We start from the raw sequence: 25,918 nt of genomic DNA on the forward strand, positions 1-25,918 counted from the left end.
ACTTGCATTAATGATAATAATGCCCCAAGCTGATTGCTACCTACATTTATCTGTGTTTAATTTAGCCCAGAAAACCCACAATCTTTAGGTGATTGTATATAAGATAAGTAGATTCATATCTCTAGATGACCCAAGATAGCATCACATTAATTCATTCAAAATAAAAAGCTATTTGGTTTCCAATACGTACGTGAGCAAATTTACTTATGAGCTGCTTTATTTATAAATAGGTAAACTGTTCCTACTGCTTTCCACTATAAGTCAAAATCCATCAGAAAGGATGTCTTATTCCTTTGTTCATCTTCAGACAATGCATTTTCTCTGGTAAGTCCATAATTCAGAAAAGCAAATGGAGAAAAAACATTTTCAAATTTTGGACCTGCAGCTGGGAATTCAGCACTTCAAATCAATAGTAAACTTGGGTAAATAAGAGAGGACTGCAATCACTAAATAATGATAGCAGGACAGTTGAGTGTCTTTTTCACAGTATTCAAAAATATGTCAGCATGGTGTGTTTTCATTTATATAATTGTATGACTGCCGTTTTCATAAGTGATAATTCATTAAAAATGTTTGTTGTTTTTAAAAAGCATGCTAATGCAAATCATGTTATGCTAACAAGTTTATAAGTATGTGCAGACACTTGCTGTGTTTGATTTTGGTCCATTGTCAACCATTATATTAGGTTTATGCTTGATTCATGAGTTAAGAGGTTGCGAAGTCCTGGGGAGGTGCAATGAGTTGCATATTGTATTCTGATACCAGTGAGCTGACAAGAGTGATTCCTGTATGCCAGTTATTTCTGTATGCATGTATGTGTGTGTGTGTGTATATATATATATATATATATATATATATATATATATATACATATATATATATATATATATATATATATATATATGTATTCATTTATTTGATTGCAATCAGTGATCTGAAGTATACAGTCATACAATTGGCGTTAATAGATAGTCACATCCCTGTGTAGGGAGGTGGGTTCTCATTTGACCCCAATGTGAAATAATTTGTCTTTAGTTTTTTGCCTTGTATTTTGATTTGTTCCTTGTAAAGTCTGTTGCGTTTTATGACAAATCAGTGCAGATTGCAGTCACTAAATGATGATACTTGATTGTGATGCTTAACAGCCTTCAGAAAGCATGATAACACAGGGCTTGTAATTCTAGAAAGTTTCTAAGTATACAAATGCAATAGCTGTCAATGGTTGCTGTCACTGATTTTAGTACTTTCGCTGCCATTGTTTTTCTACCTTTCTCCATAAATGATAAGTTAAGACGTGGCTGGGACTAGGCACTGGGTTGCACTACATTCTGAAAGTGAACCGAGAAGATGATAACCTCCCAGTTATTTATGAATTTTTTCATACATTTGGTGTGTACATTTTCATTCATGGAAGAGGCTGTAAGTGATGGTTACAGCTGAGTGTGTGACTGAGTTTAAAATAAATTTCTTTGGCCAAATGTCATTATTTTTATTTTTTTACATTATGGTATCTGAAGTATATGCCATCAATAAAGCAGGCTTTAATTGATCACTACAGGGGGGTGGCTAACACTACTGCCATTTGTTCAAGTAAAGCAGTTATTATGGCTGTGCGTAATCCATCAAACCCTCCTCAACCCCTTTTTCCCATTTTATTCACATGGGATCAGGGTGTCACTTTAATAGTGACAATCATCTAGAGCCAAGTGTTACATTTGCTGGGTAGTTAGGCCTGCCACAGTATTTCATTGTATCACACACTCGCACAGAGACACACACACACACACACACACACACACACACACACACACACACACACACAAACACCTAGAGCTAATTTAAACTATCCAGTCTACCTCTTCCATGTCTTTGTAGGAGGGAACAGGAGCATTCAGAGGAAACAAACATGGACACAGTTTGGACATGCAGATTCAGCAAACCGGAGAACCTCTTGCAATGTGGTGACAATGGTAACAGCTGCAGCATTGTGCCATCCTAAGTACTGTGCATATTTTTTTCACTATGTATCACAGCTAAATATCAGCATTGTCCACTTTAAGTGACTTCCTGTGATGGTCTGCTCAAGATGTGTGAGACAGCAACTGATTATTGTCAGAGTGTTGTTTCAAGCAGTGTTGCCATCTAATAGTGGTTGGTTCTCCCTTTTAATATTTGTCTGTTTGATTTCTTCTGTGTAGAGTTTACATGTACTACTTATCTCTGTGTAGCTCTTACCCATGTGGTTTGGTTTCTTCTCCAAGATCTTCAGCTCTTTAACATACACCTCTGGTCACCTGTGCTTATACATTCAAGCCAGTCTAGCACCAGGTTGTTACACAGAAGACAGCCATGTTTTTGGAGGGGTTGGAAGGCAGACACTATTCCCAAATAGGGTTAATTTATCCTTGCATTTATATTCTTAGTTGATTGGAGAACTACTGCTTTCTTAGCTTTGAACATTGTTTAGATGTAATATATTTTCCTTTAAAAAAATAAGACTGAATATCTTTTAGAGAGGCCCATGGAGTCTTTTGTTTAGGGCTCCATTTTATCTAAGGCTGACTTTGTTGACGGCAGCCAGACATCTAAGGTGCATACAGTCAGTAAAGAATGGGCACATACTAAGCCAATGGATGAAAGTGAATGACATCATCAGTTGTTTCAAAACAGTCAATCATTGTTGACCTGTTTTAATCAAGTCCCACCCCACAGCATTTTTCTTTGACATCAGCAGCTGCCACTAGTGTGTGTGTGTGTGTGTGTGTGTGTGTGTGTGTGTGTGTGTGTCTGTGTCTGTGTCTGTGTCTATGTGTGTGTGTGTGTGTGTGTGTAAGTAAGAGACATCAGATTAGAAGCAGAGTTTGGTGTTGTAGTTACGAGTTATGATAATTGCAGAGTATGCTTTAGTTTATAACTTAATCGGGGTTGGTACATGGGCATAGCCAATTCACTTTGAGATACTGTTTGAGGTTTTTTTTGAAGAGACTTTTGGAGGATTATAGGGTTACATAGTTTGGCAACAAATTCCAGGTTTTGCCAATGAAGATGGCAAACACAGATTCACCAGCAGAGTTATTAGCTTTGTGGGTTTGGACCAGTAGTTTATCGGCTGACCGTAGGGATCTTAGGTTGCTATATTGCTTAATAATATTTTTAAGTGAGGGGGGTATTCTCAGGGTGGTACAAAATTTTGTGCGCTATTAAGAGTTGATTGAATTGAATTAAGCTGGGCAGTTGTAGCCACTCTAGTTGTTTAAGGTTCTGGCAGTGGTGGGTTCTATAGGTGGAGCCAGTGGCAAATCTAGCAATATGATTGTAGCTATGGGATAGCTTACTTAGTTTGGATTTGTTGAGGTTTTAGAGTACAGGCGAGGCATATAAAAGAGTAGAGTGTAGGTGTGATCGGGCGATTGCAGTCCTAGCCAGGTGGGTTAAAAATATCTTGTTTCTATACAGTGATCCAAGCTTCTTATTGATGGGCTGTATGGTTTTGATGACCTGTAGGTCAAATTTGAGATTATTGTCTATAATAACCCCTAGCCTCACAGTAAGACACTGTCCGGTTCGATTCTCAGCTAGAGTGTCTTCTGCGTGGAGACATGCGTGAATGGGCGTACCTTCATTGAAGGTTGTGCATCAGGGCTGGTAACTCGGCATGTAAAAATCAGCTACCAATCATTAGCGGACCGGAGTTCCGCTGTTGCGACCCCTAACTGGAAAAGCCAAAAGACACAAACATAACCCCTAGCAGTTAAGTGTGATTATCTGGGGAAATAGTGGTACCATTGTTAGATGTGACAGAGAATGAAAGTGTGGTGGATCTACTAGTGGGAGAGAAGAGTAGAAGTTTAGTTTTATTGGGGTTCAGAAGTAGGTGTTGGTTGGTGAGCCTGTTCTCGATAGTGTTAAATGTATTTTGGGTTAAGATTTGCAAGTCGAATGGTGAGGTGGGAGAGCAGATGAGCGCTCAAAAGTACTGTCTCATTGTGGTTCCTGGAGTTTTTATCTTCAATCGTTTTTTTTTTTTGCTGTTTTGGTACACATTTTGTTTCTTGTTGTTTGAAGTTTGAAGAAAAGGATTCGTAGGATGGCCACTGAGATATCTTCCCAGGATGAATTACTGGATATGTCTATACATCCAGTGCCAGAAGACACAACGCTAAGGGCTGAAGAGCCGGTAACATCATTTGACCTCCAAGAGAGATTAACCACAAATGTAGTAAAAATAGTGATGGATATTTTAAAGAATGACATTTCAAACAGTGGCTGTTCAAATACTGATTTTCACAAACACGTTTTTTGTCGACACGAGGAGCCAACTGATCCGGTTACACCAATTGAGCCGGTCATTGCAATTGCTGCTCCAAGAGGTAGAGTGGGTGGCTCTGTAAATAACTGTCAATCAATGCAACTGGCAGTTACTAGGGAACATACTCTTCCGGTACGTGAGGAAGAAGTAAAGAATACAGTCGATAGTGGATTAACTGACAACAATGGTCGAAGTGAAAGAACTGAAACGCTTATGTTTGAGAATGACATAATGGGTTTTGTTTATAAGAAAACGGACAATCCATTTGCAGACATAGTCGACACTCCATCTGGAGCTAATGTAAGTAAAGCCCCTAACGACAGTTTTGCATGTAAACGACGTATTTTTGACTTGGAAAAACTTGTTTTTAAACATGCAACGCTTGTGCTTGAAGTACACTATTTAAATGAAAGCATTAAATAGAAAATTGTACCACAGGGGTTAAGGACAGCTAAATTCCCCAATTGTGTAACCCCTGGGGATGAATTGAGTAACTGTTTAATAGCACTTTACAACGAGACAGGAATTGCTATGATGGGGCAATTAGTTACACATTATGAGAAAGAAATAGTCAGAATTGCAGAAGAAATTAAGACTCTGGATGACTCTGTTAAAAGCTTTGACTGTTTTAACATTTTTTCATCTATGTACAACAGCGTTGAGGCAAAAGTAAATAGGCATCGAGCTACTATTATTTCACGAAAACAGAATAAGCTTAAGAGGGACATCAGGGTTTATAAACTGAATCAAGCCTACATTAGTAATACTGAAAATGTGGTGGATACTGAGGCAATTATTAATCAGATTGACTCTGAACCAAGCTCTTCAACACAACAAGACAAGAACACTGGAAATGGTCCTAAAAATCTAACCACTAACAAAGGTGAAAATTCAAGCACCACTACTGTGAATGAAGTTTTGACTGGGCCTAACAAAATCACTTCTTCTGCAGTTTGTAACACTTTTGCAGAAGTAGTCAGTCAAAACAACAACAAACCTAATAGCCCTTTTCGGAAAGGGGGTTACCAACTAAGAAAGACTACCAAATGGTTCAACACAACACAACAGAAGGGAAAGAGAAATGGGAAAAACAGATAGAAACATTGGACTTTTCAACTAATGAAATGTTTTCTATTAATGTTACAAATTTAAGTGGTTTCTCATTTCCATCTGTGACTAGTGAAGTGTTGAAAAAAGGTTTTACATTCATTCCGAAAAATAGGGTAAAATTAGGTAGACTCTTAGTGGACTTTAGATTATATTTGAGAAAACTGAATGTAAAGTATATTATGAATGATGTTGGAAGTACTGACTTTACTAAACATGATTCAATGCCAAGTAGACCAAGTACATTCAACCCGCCTTTATTGAATACATTACAGGTGTTTCAAAATGTATGTGAACGACAGTTCAGAGAGTTAAAACCAACAGGGACACCTGACAATTTAAGTAAAGAGGAGTTCGAGGCTCTAGAACAGTTGGCTAATAACCCTAATGTACGGGTTATGAAAGCTGATAAGGGGGGTAAAATCATCATTATGGATCACAGCAATTATGATAATGCTATGAACCTACTTTTAAATGATGAAAAAAACTATTCTAGAGTGACATTGGATTCAGTGAAGCTAAGTTACAGAAACATTGATGTAACTTTGTTTGATATGTTTTGTCAGGGTGAAATTAACCAGACTGATGATGACTTTTTGTTAGTTGAGAATCCTAATATGTCAAACTTTTTTGGAATTCCAAAAATACAAAACACGGAAGAAGGGTTATCCTTTAGGCCCATTGTATCTGCAAAAAACTCAAAGACAGAAAATATTTCCATATGGTTAGATTATATTCTTAACCCAATAGCACAGAAGTCGGAGTACTATTTAAGAGACTCTTGGCACTTATTGGAAATATTACACAATATAAAAATTACAAATGAGAAGGCAATTTTTGCAACTTTAGATGTAAAGAGTCTTTATACATCTATCAATCAAGAAGAGGGGTTGGAATACATGAGAGAATACCTCTCTATTAAGACCGACCTCCAAGGTGAAAGGGTTAATACAGTCTGTGCCCTTATGGGAATAATATTAGAGAACAACATTTTTAGATTTAACAAGAACTTGTATAAACAAGTTTTGGGAGTGGCCATGGGGTCAAGAGTTGCACCGGCTTTTGCTAATATTGTAATGGCCAACTGGGAACGAAATTTTCTGAAAACACATTTGAGTTTTGAAAAGGTATTATTTTACTGCAGATACATTGATGACTTGCTTTTCATTTGGGAGGGAGAAAGGAGTGAGTTTTTAAGTATGGTGGAGGATCTGAACAAAACCACCAAATTTTTATTTTTCAAAATGGGTGGTTTTGGTAAGCAAATAAACTTCCTGGACCTGACTCTTACAAGGGAAGGAGTGGATGGTAAGATACAAAGTAAAATCTACAGGAAGTCTTGCTTTGTTAATCAATACTTACATAAAGATAGTCTTCACCCAGAACACATGAAGAAGGGAGTCATCAAGGGGCAAATGATAAGGCTTAGTAGATTAACATCTAAAGATGAAGTATATATGGAAGAACTATCATTGTTAAGGCACATGTTTGTACAAAGAGGTTATGACCAACAGTGGTTAACAAAGTTAGAAAAGGAAGTGACAGAGCTAAGAAAGGGGGTAGCCAAACCCATTTTACGATCAGGTGATGTGATAGTAGGGGCACCTACTATTGTTAGGAAAGAAATGGTCACCATTAGGCAAGATTTTTTATGTGCTTTTCCCTTACCCATAACAGATGAAATGTGGTTTATAAAAAACATAATAGAGAGGAACTGGAGCTAATTTAAACTATCCAGTCTACCTCTTCCATGTCTTTGTAGGAGGGAACAGGAGCATCCGGAGGAAACGAACATGAACACAGGTTGGACATGCAGATTCAGCAAACCGGAGAACCTCTTGCAGTGAGGTGACAATGGTAACAGCTGCAGCATTGTGCCATCCTAAGTACTGTGCATATTTTTTTTCACTATGTATCACAGTTAAATATCAGCATTGTCCACTTTAAGTGGCTTCCTGTGATGGTCTGCTCAAGATGTGTGAGACAGCAACTGATTATTGTCAGAGTGTTGTTTCAAGCAGTGTTGCCATCTAATAGTGGTTGGCTCTCCCTTTTAATATTTGTCTGTTTGATTTCTTCTGTGTAGAGTTTACATGTACTACTTATCTCTGTGTAGCTCTTAACCCACGTGGTTTGGTTTCTTCTCCAAGATCTTCAGCTCTTTAACATACACCTCTGGCCACCTGTGCTTATACGTTCAAGCCAGTCTAGCACCAGGTTGTTACACAGAAGACAGTCATGTTTTTGGAGGGGTCGGAAGGCAGGCACTATTCCCAAATAGGGTTAATTTATCCTTGCATTTATATTCTTAGTTGATTGGAGAACTACTGCTTTCTTAGCTTTGAACATTGTTTAGACGTAATATATTTTCCTTTAAAAAAATAAGACTGAATATCTTTCAGAGAGGCCCATGGAGTCTTTTGTTTAGGGCTCCATTTTATCTAAGGCTGACTTTGTTGACGGCAGCCAGACATCTAAGGTGCATACAGTGAGTAAAGAATGGGCACACGCTAAGACAATGGATGAAAGTGAATGACATCATCTGTTGTTTCAAGACAGTTAATCATGGTTGACCTGTTTTGATCAAATCCCACCCCACAGCATTTTTCTTTGACATCAGCAGCTGCCACTAGTGTATGTGTGTGTGTGTGTGTGTGTGTGTGTGTGTGTGTGTGTGTGTGTGTGTGTGTGTGTGTATGTGTGTGTGTGTAAGTAAGAGACGTCAGATTGGAAGCAGAGCTTGGTGATGTAGTTACAAGTTATGATAATTGCAGAATATGCTTTTAGTTTATAACTTAATCGGGGTTGGTACATGGGCATAGCCAATTCACTTTGAGATACTGTTTGAGGTTTTTTTGAAGAGACTTTTGGAGGATTATAGGGTTACATAGTTTGGCAACAAATTCCAGGTTTTGCCAATGAAGATGGCAAACACAGATTCACCAGCAGAGTTATTAGCTTTGTGGATTTGGACCAGTAGTTTATCGGCTGACCGTAGGGATCTTAGGTTGCTATATGGCTTAATAATATTTTTAAGTGAGGGAGTATTCTCAGGGTGGTACAAAATTTTGTGCGCTATTAAGAGTTGATTGAATTGAATTAAGCTTGGCAGTTGTAGCCACTCTAATTGTTTAAGGTTCTGGCAGTGGTGGGTTCTATAGGTGGAACCAGTGGCAAATCTGGCAATATGATTGTAGCTATGGGATAGCTTACCTAGTTCAGATTTGTTGAGGTTTTAGAGTACAGGCGAGGCATATAAAAGAGTAGAGTGTAGGTGTGATCGGGCGATTGCAGTCCTAGCCAGGTGGGTTAAAAATATCTTGTTTCTATACAGTGATCCAAGCTTCTTATTGATGGTCTGTATGGTTTTGATGACCTGTAGGTCAAATTTGAGATTATTGTCTATAATAACCCCTAGCCTCACAGTAAGACACTGTCCGGTTCGATTCTCAGCTAGAGTGTCTTCTGCGTGGAGACATGCGTGAATGGGCGTACCTTCATTGAAGGTTGTGCATCAGGGCTGGTAACTCGGCATGTAAAAATCAGCTACCAATCATTAGCGGACCGGAGTTCCGCTGTTGCGACCCCTAACTGGGAAAAGCCAAAAGACACAAACATAACCCCTAGCAGTTAAGTGTGATTATCTGGGGAAATAGTGGTACCATTGTTAGATGTGACAGAGAATGAAAGTGTGGTGGATCTACTAGTGGGAGAGAAGAGTAGAAGTTTAGTTTTATTGGGGTTCAGAAGTAGGTGTTGGATGGTGAGCCTGTTCTTGATAGTGTTAAATGTATTTTGGGTTAAGATTTGCAAGTCGGATGGTGAGGTGGTTGAGCAGATGAGAGTGGAATCATCTGCGTATTGGATGCAGGTGGCTTTAGGGATAGCAGTGTGGAGGTTGTTGATAAAAATAGAGAAGAGTAGTGGACCTAGTATGGAGCCTTGAGGGACATCAAGTGTGAGTGGTAGCTGGCTGGAGAGTTTGCCCTGCCATAGTACCGCCTGCTGTCTACCAGTCAGGTAGGACTGGAACCACTGGATAGCAGGCTTGTTGAGGGAAATAGATTTTAGTGAAAGAATGAGAAGTTCATGGTTGACCATGTCAAAGGCTTTTGATAGGTCAAGAAAGAGGGCAGAGGTTAGCCTATTGTCATTCCTGTTTTGGTTTATGGCAGTAGTAAAGGAAAGGAGGGCTGAGGTGGTGCTGTGGTATGGCCTGAAACCATGCTGGGAGTTGGATAGTAAGTTATTCTCTGTAAGGTATTGCATTAGTTGCTTGTGTACACATTTCTCCATTATTTTGGCTTGTGGGGAAAGAATGGCAATGGGTCTATAGTTGGATATGTCTGAGGAGCTACTACCTTTATGTAGTGGGATGACGTGAGATATTTTCCAGATGGAGGGGATAGCATTTTTGGATAAGGTTCTGTTGATAAGGATAGATATGGGATATGCAATGGCATCTGCAGCTATTTGTAGGTAATCTGCAGGGAGGAGGTCAGCAGCGAGGGTGGTAGGTTTTAGTTTTTTTAGAAGTGTTTTGATGAAACTAGTGGATATCAGTTGGAAGCTAAATTCCGGGTGATTATTAGGTAGATTAGGCATGTGGTTTAAGTTAAAGGGGGTTAGTTGGTTTGCTAGGGATTGGATTGTTTCAGTGAAAAAGTTATTAAAGGTGCTAGCTATGGTCTGTGGGGAACTATGGGTGTAGTTAGCCGGGGTTGGGGTGGTGGAGTGACCTGGACAAAGTAGTTGATTTAAGCCTGTCCAGAACTTTTGAGGGTTGTTGTGGTGTTTTTGTAGGAGATTTTGGTAGAAGCTTTTTTTATCCAGTAAAATATTTTTTTGTATCATTCCTGAGTTGATGATATTTTAGATGGTCAAGTGGGGCTTTGTTTGTACTCCAGCTGGCCCAGACTCTGTTTCTTTTGATTTTAGCTTTGGTATCTTTTGTGAGCCATGGTGCTGTATTTGATCTAGTTTTTATTGTACATACTGGAACATGGGAATCAAGGATACTTAGGACTTTAGTGTTAAAGTGATCTATGGCCTCCTCTAATGTTAGATTTTTTAGTTTTGACCAGTCAACTGCTTTTAATTCATTTTGGAATATAGCAGCATCAAAGTTTTTCCTGTTTCTAAATGTTTTATATTTGGGCTGGTGAAGGTTTCCTGCCTTATGTTTTATGATATAGGTTAGACAATGGTCGCTGAGGTCATCAGGGAGAGTACCAGCTGTGTACAGTTGGGGTTGGTTATTAACTAGGATCCAGTCTAGAATACTTTCCTTGTTTGCTGGTTTGTTTATCCTAGTGGGAGAGGTTATGGTCTGTTTAAACCCAGATAAGTTTATATGAATAAGGGGGGGGGGGTCGGAGGAGCAGGGGTGCCAGTCGGTGTTAAAATCACCAAGAACTATAGTTTCTTGGGGATAGGTAGTGGATAACCAGTAAAGGAGCTCTTCTAGGGTATTTAGGTTGTTACCTGGTGGAATCTATGCACAGACGATGTTCAAGTGTTTTTTTTGGCTAATCTGCAGCTTGGTTATGAGGAGTTCCACGTTATTGAATTGGGGAGGTTGAATGGTGTCTCTATTAACGGTTAGAGTATTTTTCTAAAGGACTGCTATCCCACCTCCTTTCCTTGTAGCATGGTCTAACCGGTGAATATTGTATCCTGGAGGTAGTATCTCCTTGTCAGTAGTACTGGGTTTTAGCCAGGTTTCCGTAAGACACATAATGTCTGGGGAGTGGGTTGCTAGGACGGCGTATAGGTTGGGAATCTTATTGTTAATACTTCTAATATTTAGGTGAAATGTTAGGTAGGAACTAGTGGGAGTATTCATGGGTAGCTTGACTGTGGAGGTTGTGGTAGGGGAGTGGAGGTTATTGGGTGTGGGTGGGCCAGGGTTGGGATGAATGTCTCCATGTGTTATAAGGTTATAGTGACAGGATATTCAGAGCTTTAGGAGTTTGTTTATAAGCTTTATATAGTATTTGTCTTTAGGATTATGTTTTGTGGCTGTACAGGGGTGGTATTTTATAGAGGGTGGTATATTCGGTGTGCTGGGGAAGGTAAAGTGTTTGGTGTTATGTGTGAAGTCGTGGGCGTCTGTTTGACCATTTGGGTAGTGAATACCATGGTCACGTGTTTGTTCAGAGGCAGTGAGATGGTAAAATAGGAACAGTATAGGCATTTGGGTAATTAGTGTTTTTTGCTTGTTTGCATTTTGATAGGGGGCGGGTCAAATTTGATGGCTGACTGTGCTAACAGGGTGTGGAAGAATGAGAGAGAAGGAAATGGGTTAAGGGGGCAGGGTTGCTCAGTGATGTGTGAGGTGCTGATTGGTAATTAGCAGGAGGGGAGTGGCAAGGGAGTGGCAAAGTCTGGTTTAAATTTAGCACTAGTGGAGGCAGGTGGAATTTGGGGGCAGGGAGGGGAGCGGAGCGAGCCAAGCGCAACGAGGGTGAGTGGAGCAGGGCTAACACTGACTCTGAGAGTTACCTTGGACTTTTGGTTTGGTTTGTATGATTGTATGTAAGCAGTGTTTTTGGCTGTACTTTAATTTGTTTTATTCATTTTAATTTTACACAAATTTTCAGGCTAATTTTAATTGGATCCTAGGGGTAAACTAGCAAATGTAGTCAATAAGGAGGGAGCAAAATTACTTTACCAAATTAAAAAGTAAAGGCTTGGAACTGTAGCACTGTGTGAATGTAAGGCTGATTCAAAGTAGTATAGCCCAATCTAGTGGCAATTGGCTAGATCCCTTCACTGTTGTTGTGCATACACAATTAAGCCTCAACAGTTTACAAAAACTAAATTGTAGTTCACCTATTACAATTGAAAAGCTGGAGGGAGTCAAGTTCTTGCTTCCCAGAGGTTTTATTTAGTTAAGATAGCCAGCTTCAGTGGAGAAGGTAAAAATTGCTTTATGCTGTGAATCCCAGGTGGGGAGGTCACTCAGGAAAGAAACCCGTGCAAACTATTACAATTGAAAAGCTGGAGGGAGTCAGGTTCTTGCTTCCCAGAGGTTTTACTTAGTTAAGATAGCCAGCTTCAGTGGAGAAGGTAGAAATTGCTTTATGCAATGAATTCCAGGTGATGGGTTTGGGGGGGGGGTCACTCAGGAAAGAAACCCGTGCAAATTATTACAATTGAAAAGCTGGAGGGAGTCAGGTTCTTGCTTCCCAGAGGTTTTACTTGGTTAAGATAGCCAGCTTCAGTGGAGAAGGCAGAAATTGCTTTATGCAGTGAATCCCATGTGTGGAAGGGGGGGGGGGGTCACTCAAGAAAGAAACCCGTGTAAACTTTTACAATTGAAAAGCTGGAGGGAGTTAGGTTCTTGCTTCCCAGAGGTTTTACTTAGTTAAGATAGCCAGCTTCAGTGGATAAGGTAGAAATTGCTTTGTGCAGTGAATCCCAGGTGGTGGGGGGGTCACTCAGGAAAGAAACCCATGCAAACTATTACAATTGAAAAGCTGGAGGGAGTCAGGTTCTTGCTTCCCAGAGGTTTTACTTGGTTAAGATAGCCAGCTTCAGTGGAGAAGGCAGAAATTGCTTTATGCAGTGAATCCCATGTGTGGAAGGGGGGGGGGGTCACTCAAGAAAGAAACCCGTGTAAACTTTTACAATTGAAAAGCTGGAGGGAGTTAGGTTCTTGCTTCCCAGAGGTTTTACTTCGTTAAGATAGCCAGCTTCAGTGGATAAGGTAGAAATTGCTTTGTGCAGTGAATCCCAGGTGGTGGGGGGGGTCACTCAGGAAAGAAACCCGTGCAAACTATTACAATTGAAAAGCTGGAGGGAGTCAGGTTCTTGCTTCCCAGAGGTTTTACTTGGTTAAGATAGCCAGCTTCAGTGGAGAAGGCAGAAATTGTTTTATGCAGTGAATCCCAGGTGGGAGGGGGGGTCACTCAGGAAAGAAACCCGTGCAAATTGCTGTGCAGGCACAATGAACAGAGGGGTAGGGAAGGTACAACAGCTACAGGATGAAATGAATGTGAGTCAGGTAGTAGAGAGTTTGGTTAAAGATTATTATTATTATTATTATTGAAGTGTTCTTATAACTCATCACTTAGCTTTTCAATTTATTTGTTAATACAGGTCAAGGAAAATATGCAGAACTTTTAAATCAACTTCAACAGCTGACAACATGGGTTGCCTCCATAGACGGGAACATGAGAGACACAAAAAACTGTCTGGAAACCACTTATAGGAATAATGACACAAAACGTAAGTTCATCTCAACTCTTCCTAGCTATGTTCCTGCTCTATAACCTAACCTCTTCACTCTCCTTATATGATTTCTAAACTCCTCTGTCTTTTGCTACTAGTGACTGATGATACTTTCTCCATATTTATTTTTATCTTCACTTGTTGATACTGGTACAATAATACTGATTAATATATCTCTGTTTATACCACTCTGAATTCATTGAATTCTGATTTAATGTATATTTTCTGTGTATATTACTGTAATCAAACAAACTAGATTCCTGCTTTTATGTATATATTCTGTATATGTTACTATATTTACTATCTGTAACACTGTTTCTTCTTCTGTACTAATTAATGTTTATAATTTTTCTGTATCTCTTTGGAGCTTTTCTCCCTGGGCCTCCACTGACAATGGGCTCTTTTAGGCCCAGTGGACTTTCCCGGTAAACAAATGCAATAAAATAAAATAAATAAATAAATAAAGCATCCTTCAGTGACACTGAATGTAATGTACATACATAGAAACAGCATGAATTATTGTTTTAAACTGGCTCTTATGTATTTTGAACAAGAACATTCTAAGGAGAAAGGAAAGAGAGACTTAGATATTTACTCTACAAAATATTTAACAAAAGATACCGGCTGGGATTCTTAAAGGTTACAACTAACACAACATTAAGTGTACTTCTTGCCAGTGCCTTTCTGGCAGCACAAGCAATATGTTTGCAGTTTACACTCTTCTTGAAAGTGCATCTCTCAAAATACACAGTTTATAAAGTAGAAGTCAAGTCAAAGATTCATGCTTCATTGTAAGGAGCAAAATCAGTTTCTGAAGTCTTTCTTTCTTTTGTTTGAATGTTCATAGGTTCATAGGTAGGTACTAGGCTATCGGCCCTAGGGCCCATACAAGCCTAGCCAAAAAATGTACCCTGGCTTTCGCCACCCAAGAAAATTATTTTCCTATGCCCCTGTTGAGCAGAGCCACAGAAGTGATCCCCGGGGTGAATTTCCCATTTCCCATCCAATCATCAAGATTTTTCTTGAAGAGTGCTAATGAGGAGCTCTGTTTGACATAAATAGGTAGTCTGTTCCAGAGTATGGGAAGTCTCTGGGACAGGAATCTATCCCTCCAGCATGTTCTGTTTATTGTGGTGACAAGATTAAGGTCCCTAGAGCGTGTAGCTCAGAGGGATTGGGATTTCTTTAAGTGGAGCATGTCCAACAGCTCTGGGTTTGACATAGATTTGTATGTTAGACAGAGATCGCCCCTGAGTAGGCGATATGTGATGGAGTAAAGCTGTAGTTTTTTGAGACGGTCTGCATAGGGCATCTGTTTGAGGCCAGTAATTCTCTTTGTGAGGTATTTCTGTGGTCTTTCCAGTTGTTGTAGATGTCTTGTGAGGTACATACCAAAAGGGGCGTTGTACTCTATAATGGCTCTAATGAGTGATGAGTAGAGGGGAACAATGACTTCTTTTTTTCTGGATGAGAATCCTTTTGTGATGAGATGAGCCACGTGGAAGGATTTCCTGACCACTGTGGCGATGTGATTATCAAAGGAGAGACTACTGTCCACCTGTGTCCCAAGGTCTCTTATCACATTTTCTGCATTAAGTAGACTACCAGCTATGTGGTAGTTCATGGGTACAGAGTTTTTACCAAAGGGAATGACAATACACTTTTTGGCATTGAGCTTCAGGCCATGGCTTTGACACCAGGAATCTGTCTCAGTGTGGCCCTTTTGTAGTTTGTCCACATCGTTAGGAGTTTCGATTATGGCTCCTAGTTTGCAGTCATCTGCAAACTTTGTTAGCCAAAGACCTTCTGTGTTGGCCTGCACTTCAGAGAAGTAGATACCAAACAGGAGAGGGCCCAGGACTAAACCCTGTGGTACTCCACTTGTCACTGGTCTGATGTCGGATTTGGAATCCGCTACTTTCACAGTGTGGGTTCTGTCCGTGAGCCAGTTGGCAACCCATCTTATGACAGAGGGATTTATACCTAGTTTAGTGAGCTTATCTATAATTCCAGAGTGGGGGATGGTGTCGAAAGCCTTGGCGAGATCTAGATAAGCTGTGTGAACCATTTTACATCATCTATGGCTTTGGTGACTGCTTCAAAGAAGTCAATCAGGTTTACGAGACATGATCTGCCTTTTACAAATCCAAACTGAGTAGGGTCCAGAGTTTGGAGATTACCAATGTCTTTGTTTATGAGCCAGTTGGCAACCCATCTTATGACATAGGGATTTATACCTAGTTTAGTGAGCTTATCTATAATTCCAGAGTGGGGGATGGTGTCGAAAGCCTTGGCGAGATCTAGATAAGCTGTGTGAACCATTTTACATCATCTATGGCTTTGGTGACTGCTTCAAAGAAGTCAATCAGGTTTACGAGACATGATCTGCCTTTTACAAATCCAAACTGAGTAGGGTCCAGAGTTTGGAGATGACCAATGTCTTTGTTTATGAGTTCCATGATGATACGTTCCATGGCCTTGCAGACCAGGCTCATCAGGCTAATGGGGCAGTAGTTCCCAGGGTCCGTCGTGGCTCCCCCTTTGTGGAGTGGGATAACTGTCGCGGTGCGCCACTCAGTGGGTACAAAGCCTGAGGTGAGGCTATGATTGAACATGGTACTTAGGTAGGGTGCCAGTTCATTCTGTAGTTCGTGTAGAACGCAGCCTGAGATATTGTCAGGTCCCATGGATGCTGTGTTCTTGGCTTTGGAGAGTGTGTTTTTTACCTGTGCAGCCATGATTATAGGAACTTTGCATTCTTCCGGTATAGAGATGGGCCCTCTAGGGGGTGAGAGGGGGGTAAAGTTAGCACTGAACCTACCTGCTAGGATGTTGGCAATATCAGTTGGTTCTGTATATTTAGTGCCATTATGCTGTAACTCAGAGCAGATCTGAGTGTTCCCATTTAGATTCTTGACATAGCTATAGAATGCTTTGTGGTTGTCTTTAGAGTCAGTGGCAATTTTGTTTTCGTAACTAGCTTTGGAGGATTTTATGAGGGATCGCAACTTCTTACTGAGGTTGACCAGGGAGTTCCTCCAGTCATGGGATTTTACTCTTTTTTGCAACAGTTTCTTTCTTCTGTTGTAGAGTTTGTTTATGGCAGAGGACCACCAGATTGGCTTCCTTTTTTTGGAGGATAACATCTTGGTTTTATTAGGGACAGCATGATCCATGCACTCGTGTAAGAGCTTATAAAGTGCATTTGTGTAGGATTCGGCAGTCATACCTCTATTGTCCGTCTGCATGGGTGTCATGAAGTTTGCCACTTCTGTCTTAAGAAGTGTCAAGTTGGCTTTTGAGAAGTTTTTTACAATGGTTTCCCTAATTGGGGCTGAGGGTGGGATGTGGATGTCTAGGCTGATTAGCTTGTGGTCGGATCTGACCAACGAGGAATTGACCTCTGGTGTGGAACACCGGTTTCCCATGTTGGTGATGACCAGGTCTAGGATATTGCTGCCCCTGGTGGGGGTGTGGATAAGTTGATCCAAGGCATTGGAATTTATGAATTCTAGAAAACGTTGAGCAAAAGAGTTGGTACATGAGCAGTTTTCCCAGTTAATGGTGGGGTAGTTGAAATCGCCCATTATTAGGGTGTTGGGTTGTACCCTAATACTTTCCAGTGTATCAAGAAATGAGGAGTGTGAATCCTGGGGCATGGTGGGGGGTCTGTAGCAAGCTACAATTTGGATTGTGGTCTTGCCCAGAGTTAGTTGCACTTGGATAATCTCGGATGCATTATGCTGTGCAACTAGCCTGGAGGTGTGGATACCCTTAATGAATATGGACATGCCTCCAACTTTAGTGCTTCTTTCTGGGTTAGGTGGCCGAAAGGTGTGGTATGAATTGAAGCCTGGTAATGCAGGGGTGCTCTCTGGAGCTTTGAACCAGGTCTCTGTCACTGCACAGATGTCAATGTTCTCCATTTTAAGGAGTGCCTCGAGTGAGTGCATTTTGAGGTTTAGACTTCTAGCATTGAGTAGCATTACCCTCAGATTTTGCTTGCTTGTACCGGTTATGGTGGTGAATTTGTCATTTGAACCTTGCCTAAAAAAGGCACTATAGGGGTGGCAAGAGTCTTAGCCAGTATCCGGAATCCTAAGGTCGACAGGTGCAGGCCATCTCTGGCAAAGCATCATGGACTGTCGATCATGTTGTCCCAGGCAGACAAATACTGGATACCCTTAGAATGACACCAGAAGCTTAGCCAATTGTTGAAGTCAATCATTTTGCCCTTGTACTGTGTTATCATTCTGGGTGATGGCAGGATGCTACTCAGGGTTAGGGTCATACCTGCCTGGGATACAAGATTGGAGAGCTCCTCCATGTCTCTTTTCATGTAGTCCAGGGAGGTACGTATCAGGTCATTCACACCAGCATGGACAATGACAGTGTCATATTTGTACTTATTGTGGAGTGACCTGAGTGCATGCATTATGTGGTGGATCCTGGCACCTGACAGGCAGCTGACAGTAACTTTCTCCTTGTTTAGTCTAGTGAGTGGAACATCAGTGTGCCTGACTATAGAGTCACCTATGACTAGAGTGTTGGGTACGTTGTTATGCCTTATGGGCTGTGGTTGAGTGGCACACTGAGTTTGTGGGATATGTGTCATTTGGGTTGTGTTGGGGGGTGGAGTTTGCTTGCGTTTATGCATTGGATGTCCCTGATGCTTGGGCAGGTTTTTATTGAGAGCCTCCGTGAATGTAGGTGTGTGTTTTGTGTTTCTATGTGTGTGTTTTGGTGGTGTGGGTTTTGAGGGACTATGTGATGAGTGTGGTGTGGTGAAAGTGTTTACCCTCTCCTCTTGACTGTCTAGTCCAGTCTTGGGTGAAGAGAGCTTTGCTTCCAGTTTGGCTATATAAGTGCATCTCTCACAGGTTGTAGTGTTGAGTGGTAGGAGGAGAGGGTTGTCTGTGTACATGAGGCAATTACTGCATTGCCCCAAGATGCCCAGATTCATCAGGTAGACAGAAGAAATCACTGGAAGCTGATCCTTAGACATGCCTGGATAAGTGCTTATTTATTAAGTACTAAAAATTGCTTTCCACTAGACAAGTGAGGAAAGTTGAGTGCTGTAGTAATTTGCAGCTTATGTACTGCTTACAATGAGTTCTGAACAAGTGCTGAGTTCAAAGAAACAGATTTGAGTGATGAAACTAGAAAACTGGCTAGTTATAAGAAAAAAAAACTAAGCTAGAAGGCTACCCTCCAACACAGAAGGACTTGGGGGCTCAGAAGCCTACAAACAGTCTATACCATTTGACAGGAAAGGCAGGAAACAAGCTTAGATTTTTTTTCTTCTGTTTCCCAGATGCTCTCTTTGTACACAGTAGGAGTGCCTGAAATCAGAATATGATCTCACTGCACTCAGTTGAGTGAGCAAATGAGATGGGCCCAGAAGGAGTATCCAAACACAAATTTACAAGAGGGGCGGGCAGTTTCAAGACCACTAAGATTAACACCAAAACAAAAACAGGGAGGGTGGGTGGGACTAACTGAAGAGTGCTTTTATTCATTTGTTCCTTAATCCATCAGACGTTTTATGTCTCATTGGTTTGATAAGCAATGGTGTAGAGTGAAGGCATGTGCTGGCTGCTTATGAAGGCAGCAGATTTAATAAACAGTAAGGGTAACAAATAAGACAACATGTTTTTTTTTTTTTATTTATTTAACATTTGTTGACCGGGAAAGTCCGACTAGGTTCCACAGATCCTGTTTTCACAGAGGCCCGGGGAGAAATGCTCCAGAAGCATGTTTTTAGAATGATATTATAATCAGTCGGTGAACACTTATAGAGGAGGGGACGCAGCAAGGAACAATGATTGGGAGCATTTCATAATATCACTGGGGCAAATACATCAGTTTTCCATTTGCTAGGTCATTTAAGAATTCATGGAAACAATATAAGGTACTTTGAGTGGGAGAGTGGAGAATATGCCCCTTGGTTCACAAGGGTGGGTTTAAAATAGAGTATTACATTTTTTTTTTACTTTCAGGATAAGAATCCTCTGTGAGTTCAACACCTTCATACGTGAAATGAAATATTAAACTTAAATGATTAAACTTGGATGAATACATAGAAAACCAAAACACTTCCTCCCTTTCTAAAGAAATGGCTAGGGGCAAACCTTGACCAAAATGTCACCACTCATGTACAAAACATCTTAAATAACTAAAACCTGTATTCAAATACATTATTCGAATAGTCTAACTTACCTCCAGAAAATCATGAAAAGCACTTGCATTAAAGATGGCAATGCACCAAGCTGAGTGCTGCCCACCTTTATCTGCATTCAATTTAGTCCAAAAAACCCACTATGTTTAGGTGATAGTAAATAAGAAAAGTAGATTCATGTCTCTAGATGGGCCAAGACATCATCACGTTAATTCACTGAAAAAAAGCCATTTGGTTACCAATAATTGCCTGAGCAAAGTTACTTATGAGCTGCTTAGTTACAAATAGCTAAACTGTTACAATTGCTTTCCACTGTAAGACAAAATCCATCAGAGAGGATTGTCTTACCCCTTTGTTTTTCTTTAGGCAATGCAGTTTCTCTAATAAGTCCATAATTCAGAGAAGCAATTGGAGGAAAAGACACTTTCAAAGCTTACACCTGCAGCTGGGAATTTAGTACCTCAATCAAGTTATTTTGTAAGGACTGCTATCACCAAATTATTATAACAGGATAGCTGAGTTCTTAACAGCATTCAAAAATATGTCAACATGGTTTATTTTCCTTTATATAAATCTATGGCTGCCATTCTGATAAATGATAATTCAATAAAGGTGTTTCTTGTTTTTTTTTTTAAAAAGCATGCTAATGCAAGTCATGTTATGCTAACAAGTTTATAAGTATATACATACACTTTTAGGTTTATGTTTGAGGGTGCAATGAGTTGCACACTGTATTCTGATACCATTGAGCTGACAAGATAGATTCCTGTATGCCAGTTATTTCTGTATGTATGTATGAGTGTGTGTGTATATATATATATATATATATATATATATATATATATATATACATATATATACATATATATATATATATTCATTTTATTTGATTGCAATCAATGATCTGAAGTATACAGTCATACAATTGGCTTTAATAGATAGTCACATCCCTGTGTAGGGAGGTGGGTTTTCATTTGACCCCAATGTGAAATAATTTGTCTGTAGTTTTTTTGCCTTGTATTTTGATTTGTTCCTTGTAAAGTCTGTTGCGTTTTATGACAAATCAGTGCAGATTGCAGTCACTAAATGATGATACTTGATTATGATGCTTAACAGCCTTCAGAAAGCATGATAACACAGGGCTTGTAATTCTAGAAAGTTTCTAAGTATACAAATGCAATAGCTGTCAATGGTTGCTGTCACTGATTTTAGTACTTTCGCTGCCATTGTATTTCTACCTTTCTCCATAAATGATAAGTTAAGACGTGGCTGGGACTAGGCACTGGGTTGCACTACATTCTGAAAGTGAACCGAGAAGATGATAACCTCCCAGTTATTTATGAATTTTTTCATACATTTGGTGTGTACATTTTCATTACAGCTGAGTGTGTGACTGAGTTTAAAATAAATTTTTTAGGCCAAATGTCATTATTTTTATTTTATTATATTCTGGTATCTGAAGTAAATGCAATCAGTAAAGCAGGTTTTAATTGATTGGTACAGGGGGTGGCTGACGCTGTTGTCATTTGTACAATCTAAGCAGTTATTCTGGCTGTGCATAATCCATCCATCCTCAACCCCTTTTTCTCATTTTATGCACATGGGGTTGGGGTGTCACTTTCAGAGTGACAATCTTCTAGAGCCAAGAGTTGCATCACTGAGTGGTTAGCCCTGCCACAGTATTTCATTCTACCAGACACACTTACACACACACACACACACACACACACACACACACACACACACACACACACACACACGCACACACACACACACACACACTCACACACACACACACACACACACACACACACACACACACACACATCTAGAGCTAATTTAGCATGCCCAATATACCTTTTGCATGTCTTTGTAGGAGGAAACCAGAGAACAAGGAGGAAACCCACATGAACACAGGGTGGACATGCAGATTCCGCACAGAAGGCACACCAGTTGGGAATCAAACTGGGAAACCTATTGTTGTGAGGTGACAACAGTAACAGTTGCAGCATTGTTCCACCCTAAGTACTATGCATAATATTTTTCAATTTGTATCACAGCTAAACAGCAGGATTTCCACTTTAAGTGGCTTCCTGTGGTGGTCTGGTCAAGGTGTGTGAGATAGCAAATGATTATTGGCAGAGAGTTGTTTCAAGTATTGTGACCATCTAATAGTGGTTGGGTCTCCCTTTTAGTTTTTGTCTGTTTGATGTCTCCTGTGAAGAGTTTACATGTACTACTTATCTCTGTGTGGATCTTACCCATGTGGTTTGGTTTCGTCTCCCAGACCCTCAGCTCTTTAACATACACATCTGACCACCTGTACTTTTACTTTCATCCCAGTCTATCACCAGGGTGGTACACAGAAGACAGCCATGTTTTTGGAGGGGTAGGAAGGCAGGCACTATTTCTAAATAGGATTAATAGGTCCTTGCATTTATATTCTTAGTTGATTAGAAAACTGCTGCTTTCTTAGCATTGAACATTAAGGTTTCAACATCATATATTTTCCTTTAAAAAAATAAAATCAATTATCTTTCAGAAAAGTCCATGGAGTCTTTAGTTTAGGGCTGCATTTTACCTAAGGCTGGCTTTGTTGCTCGCAGCGAGACATCTAAAGTGCATACACTGAGTAATGAATGGGAACGCACTAAGATAGCCTATGGATGAAAGTGAATGACCTCATCTGTTGCTTCAACGCTTCAACATAGTTAATCATTGTTGACCTGTTTAATTGAGTCCCACCCTGCAGTATTTTGCTTTGATGTCACCAGCTGCCACTAGTGTGTGTGTGTGTGTGTGTGTGTGTGTGTGTGTGTGTGTGTGTGTGTGTGTGTGTGTGCGTGTGTGTGTGTGTCTGTAAGTATGTGTGGGCACATTCATAGTTGCCCTTATTCATAAGTTACTCCTCAATAAAGAGTGACTTTCTTGGAAGCAAAAACTATGACTGGTGTTCTTACAACTCAGCCCTTAACTTTTCAATTTATTTGTGAATACAGATCAAGAAAAAATGGGGGAACGTTCAAATCAACTTCAACATCTGACAACATAGAAAAGATCATGAGAGACACAAAAAACTGTTTGGAAACTATTTCCAGGAAAAATGACATAAGTTACTCCACAATAAAGATTGACTTTCTTGTAAGGAAAAACTATGCTTGAATTGTTCTTAAAACTTAGCCCTTAGCTTTCGAATTTATCTGTTAATACAGATCGAGAAAAAATTGCAGAACTTTCAAATGAAATTCAAGGTCTGAGACAACAGATTGCCTCCACAGACAGGAACATGAGAGACACAAAAATCAATCTGGAAATCTTGTACAGGAATAATGACACAAAAGGTAAGTTCAGTGAAGCATCATTCAGTGACACTTAATGTAATGTACATACAGAGAAACAGCATGAATTATTGTTTTAAACTGGCTCTATTGTATTTTGAACAAGAACATTCCAAGGAGAAAGGAAAGAAAGGCTCAGACATTTACTCTACAAAATACTTAACAAAAGATACTGGCTGGGATTCATAAAAGTTACCAATAAGTCAACACTAAGTGTACTCTTAGTGTAGCCTTTCTGTCAGCACAAGCAATATGTTCACAGTTTACACTGTTCTTGAAAGCGCATCTCTCAAAATGTGCAGTTCATAGGGTAGAAGTCATACAAGTATTGTGTTGAATTCTTCAAGAAATGGTTCATGCTTCATTGTAAGGAGCAAAATCAGTTCCTGAAGCATTTTTCTCTTTTGTTTGAATATGTTTTTATTCATTCATTCCTTGATCCATCCCAGGTTTTATGTCTGATTGGCTTGATGGTTTGATAAGCTGTAGTGCAGAGTGAAAGCATGTGCTGGCTGCTTATGAAGGCAGCAGATTTAATAAACAGTGAGTGTAACAAATAAGACAACATGATTTTATAAGCAATTGGTGAATGCTTTTATAGGGGAGAGATCGCAGCAAGGAGCAATGAGTGGAATCATTTCATCATATCAGTGGGGCAAATACGTCAGTCTTCCATTGCTAGATCATTTAAGAATTCATGGAAACAACATAAGGTACTTCAAGTGGGAGAGTAGAGAATATGTTCCCTAGTTCACAAGGGTTTAAAATAGAGTATTACATTTTTTTTAATTTCAGGATAAGAATCCTCTATGAGTGTAACACCTTCATAAATGGAATGAAATATTAAAGTTAAATAATTAAACTTGGATGAATACACAGGAAAACCAAAACACCTCCACCCTTTCAAAAGAAATATCTAGGAGAAACATTGACCAAAATCTTACCCCTCATGTACAAAACATCTTAGATAACTAAAACTTGTATTTAAATATATTATTTGAATACGCTAACCTACCTCCACAGAATCATGAAAAGCAATTGCATTAAAGATGATTCTACCCCAACCTGAGTGCTGCCTACCTTTATCTGCGTTCAATTTAGCCCAGAAAACCCATGATCTTTAGGTGATGGTATATAAGATAAGTAGATTCATATCTCAAGATGACCCAGGACTGCATCGCATTAATTCATTGAAAAAAAAAAGCCATTTAGTCACCAATAATTGCCTGGGCAAAGTTACTTATGAGCTGCTTTAGTTACAAACAGCTAAACTGTTCCTATTACTTTCCACTGTAAGTCAAAATCCATCAGAGAGGATTGTCTTACCCCTTTGTTTATCTTTACAAAATGTAGTTTCTCTAATAAGTCCATAATTCAGAAAATAAATTGGAGAAAGAAACACTTTCAAAGCTTGTACTGCAGCTGTGAATTTAGTACCTCAAATTAATAGGAAACTCTGCTAAATAAGCAAGGAATGAAGTCACTAAATAATGACAACAGGACAGTTGAGTTTTTCTTTAACAGCATTCAGAACTATGTGAACACAGTATGTTTTCATTTATATAAATCTATGACTGTTATTTTCATGAGTGATAATTCAATAAAGATGTTTTTATTTTATTTTTTTAAAAAGCATGCTAATGCAAGTCATGTCATTCTAACAAGTTTATAAGTATATACAGACACTTGCTGCCTTTGATTTTGGTCCATTGTCAACCATTATTTCAGTTTTATGTTTGATTCATGAGCTAAGAGGTTGTGAAGTATGGGGGGTGGGCAGTGCAATGAGTTGCACACTGTATTCTGATACCACTGAGGTGGCAAGATAGAGTCCTGTATGCCAGTTATTTTTGTATGCATGTATGTCTATATGTATTCATTTAATTGATTGCAATCAATGATCTGAGGTATACGGTCATACAAGTGGCTTTAATAGATGGTCACATCCATATGTATGGAGGTGGGCTCTCATTTGTCCCCAAGTTGATTTAATTTGTCTTGAGTTTTTGGCTTCTTATTTTGGTTTGTTGCTTGTAAAGTCTGTTGCTTTTTCTGGCAAATCAGTGCAGACTGCAGTCACTAAATAATGATGACATTTGAGTTTGATACTTAGCCTTCAAAAAGCATGATAAGATAAGGCTTGTAATTCCACAAAGATTCTAAATATATAAATGCAATAGTTGTCCACGATTGCTGTCACTGACTTTAGGACTTTGTCTGCCATTATTTTTTAGTGTTCTCCTTGAATGATAAGTTGAGACATATGTGGCGGGGACTATGCAGTCAGTTGCACTACATTTTGAAAGTGAACAGAGAAGAGGATAACTTCCTGACTTCATGTTATTTATGAACATCTTAAATAACTAAGATCTGTATATGAATACTGTGATGATAGGGGAAGGCTAGTGGAGATAAGTGAAGGCTGCCAGACTAGCCAGATAGACTTTTATAGATAATTATGTCACTTGTAAATATTAATATAAACCACAGGCTTGTTATCTTAAATAGAAAAAATGCTGTTACAAAAATGTAACAACAGTGCACTCTGCTGACCAAGTAAAACATGTTGTGACCCTTTGATCTAAAGTCAGCCATGGATGGTCTAGCTGAAGGAATTCTTGCTATTGTTTTAAGGCCAGAGTTAATGTCCAGAATTTGCATGCATAAATGTTCTTTATTGCTCTGGTTTCTGCCCAGAGGTGAAGAATGTAAATGTAGCTTCTGTTAGCCTGGGAACCCAGGGAAGTGTGA

At 39.5% G+C, this 25,918-nt stretch overlaps 1 protein-coding gene across 1 annotated transcript in view; it reads left to right on the forward strand.

The window, feature by feature from the left end:
* The window catches only part of LOC122790665 (hyaluronan mediated motility receptor-like), a 761,750-nt gene that overhangs the window by 391,078 nt on the left and 344,754 nt on the right, over window positions 1-25,918 (forward strand). The window contains exons 15-16 of the mRNA XM_044058189.1: window positions 13,520-13,648; window positions 23,042-23,170. Coding sequence (XP_043914124.1) covers window positions 13,520-13,648; window positions 23,042-23,170 — 258 coding nt within the window. The remainder of the gene's footprint in view (window positions 1-13,519; window positions 13,649-23,041; window positions 23,171-25,918) is intronic.

This window comes from Protopterus annectens, chromosome 16.part0, assembly GCF_019279795.1.
Source record: "Protopterus annectens isolate FY-2018-M chromosome 16.part0, PAN1.0, whole genome shotgun sequence".
Lineage (NCBI taxonomy): Eukaryota > Metazoa > Chordata > Ceratodontiformes > Protopteridae > Protopterus > Protopterus annectens.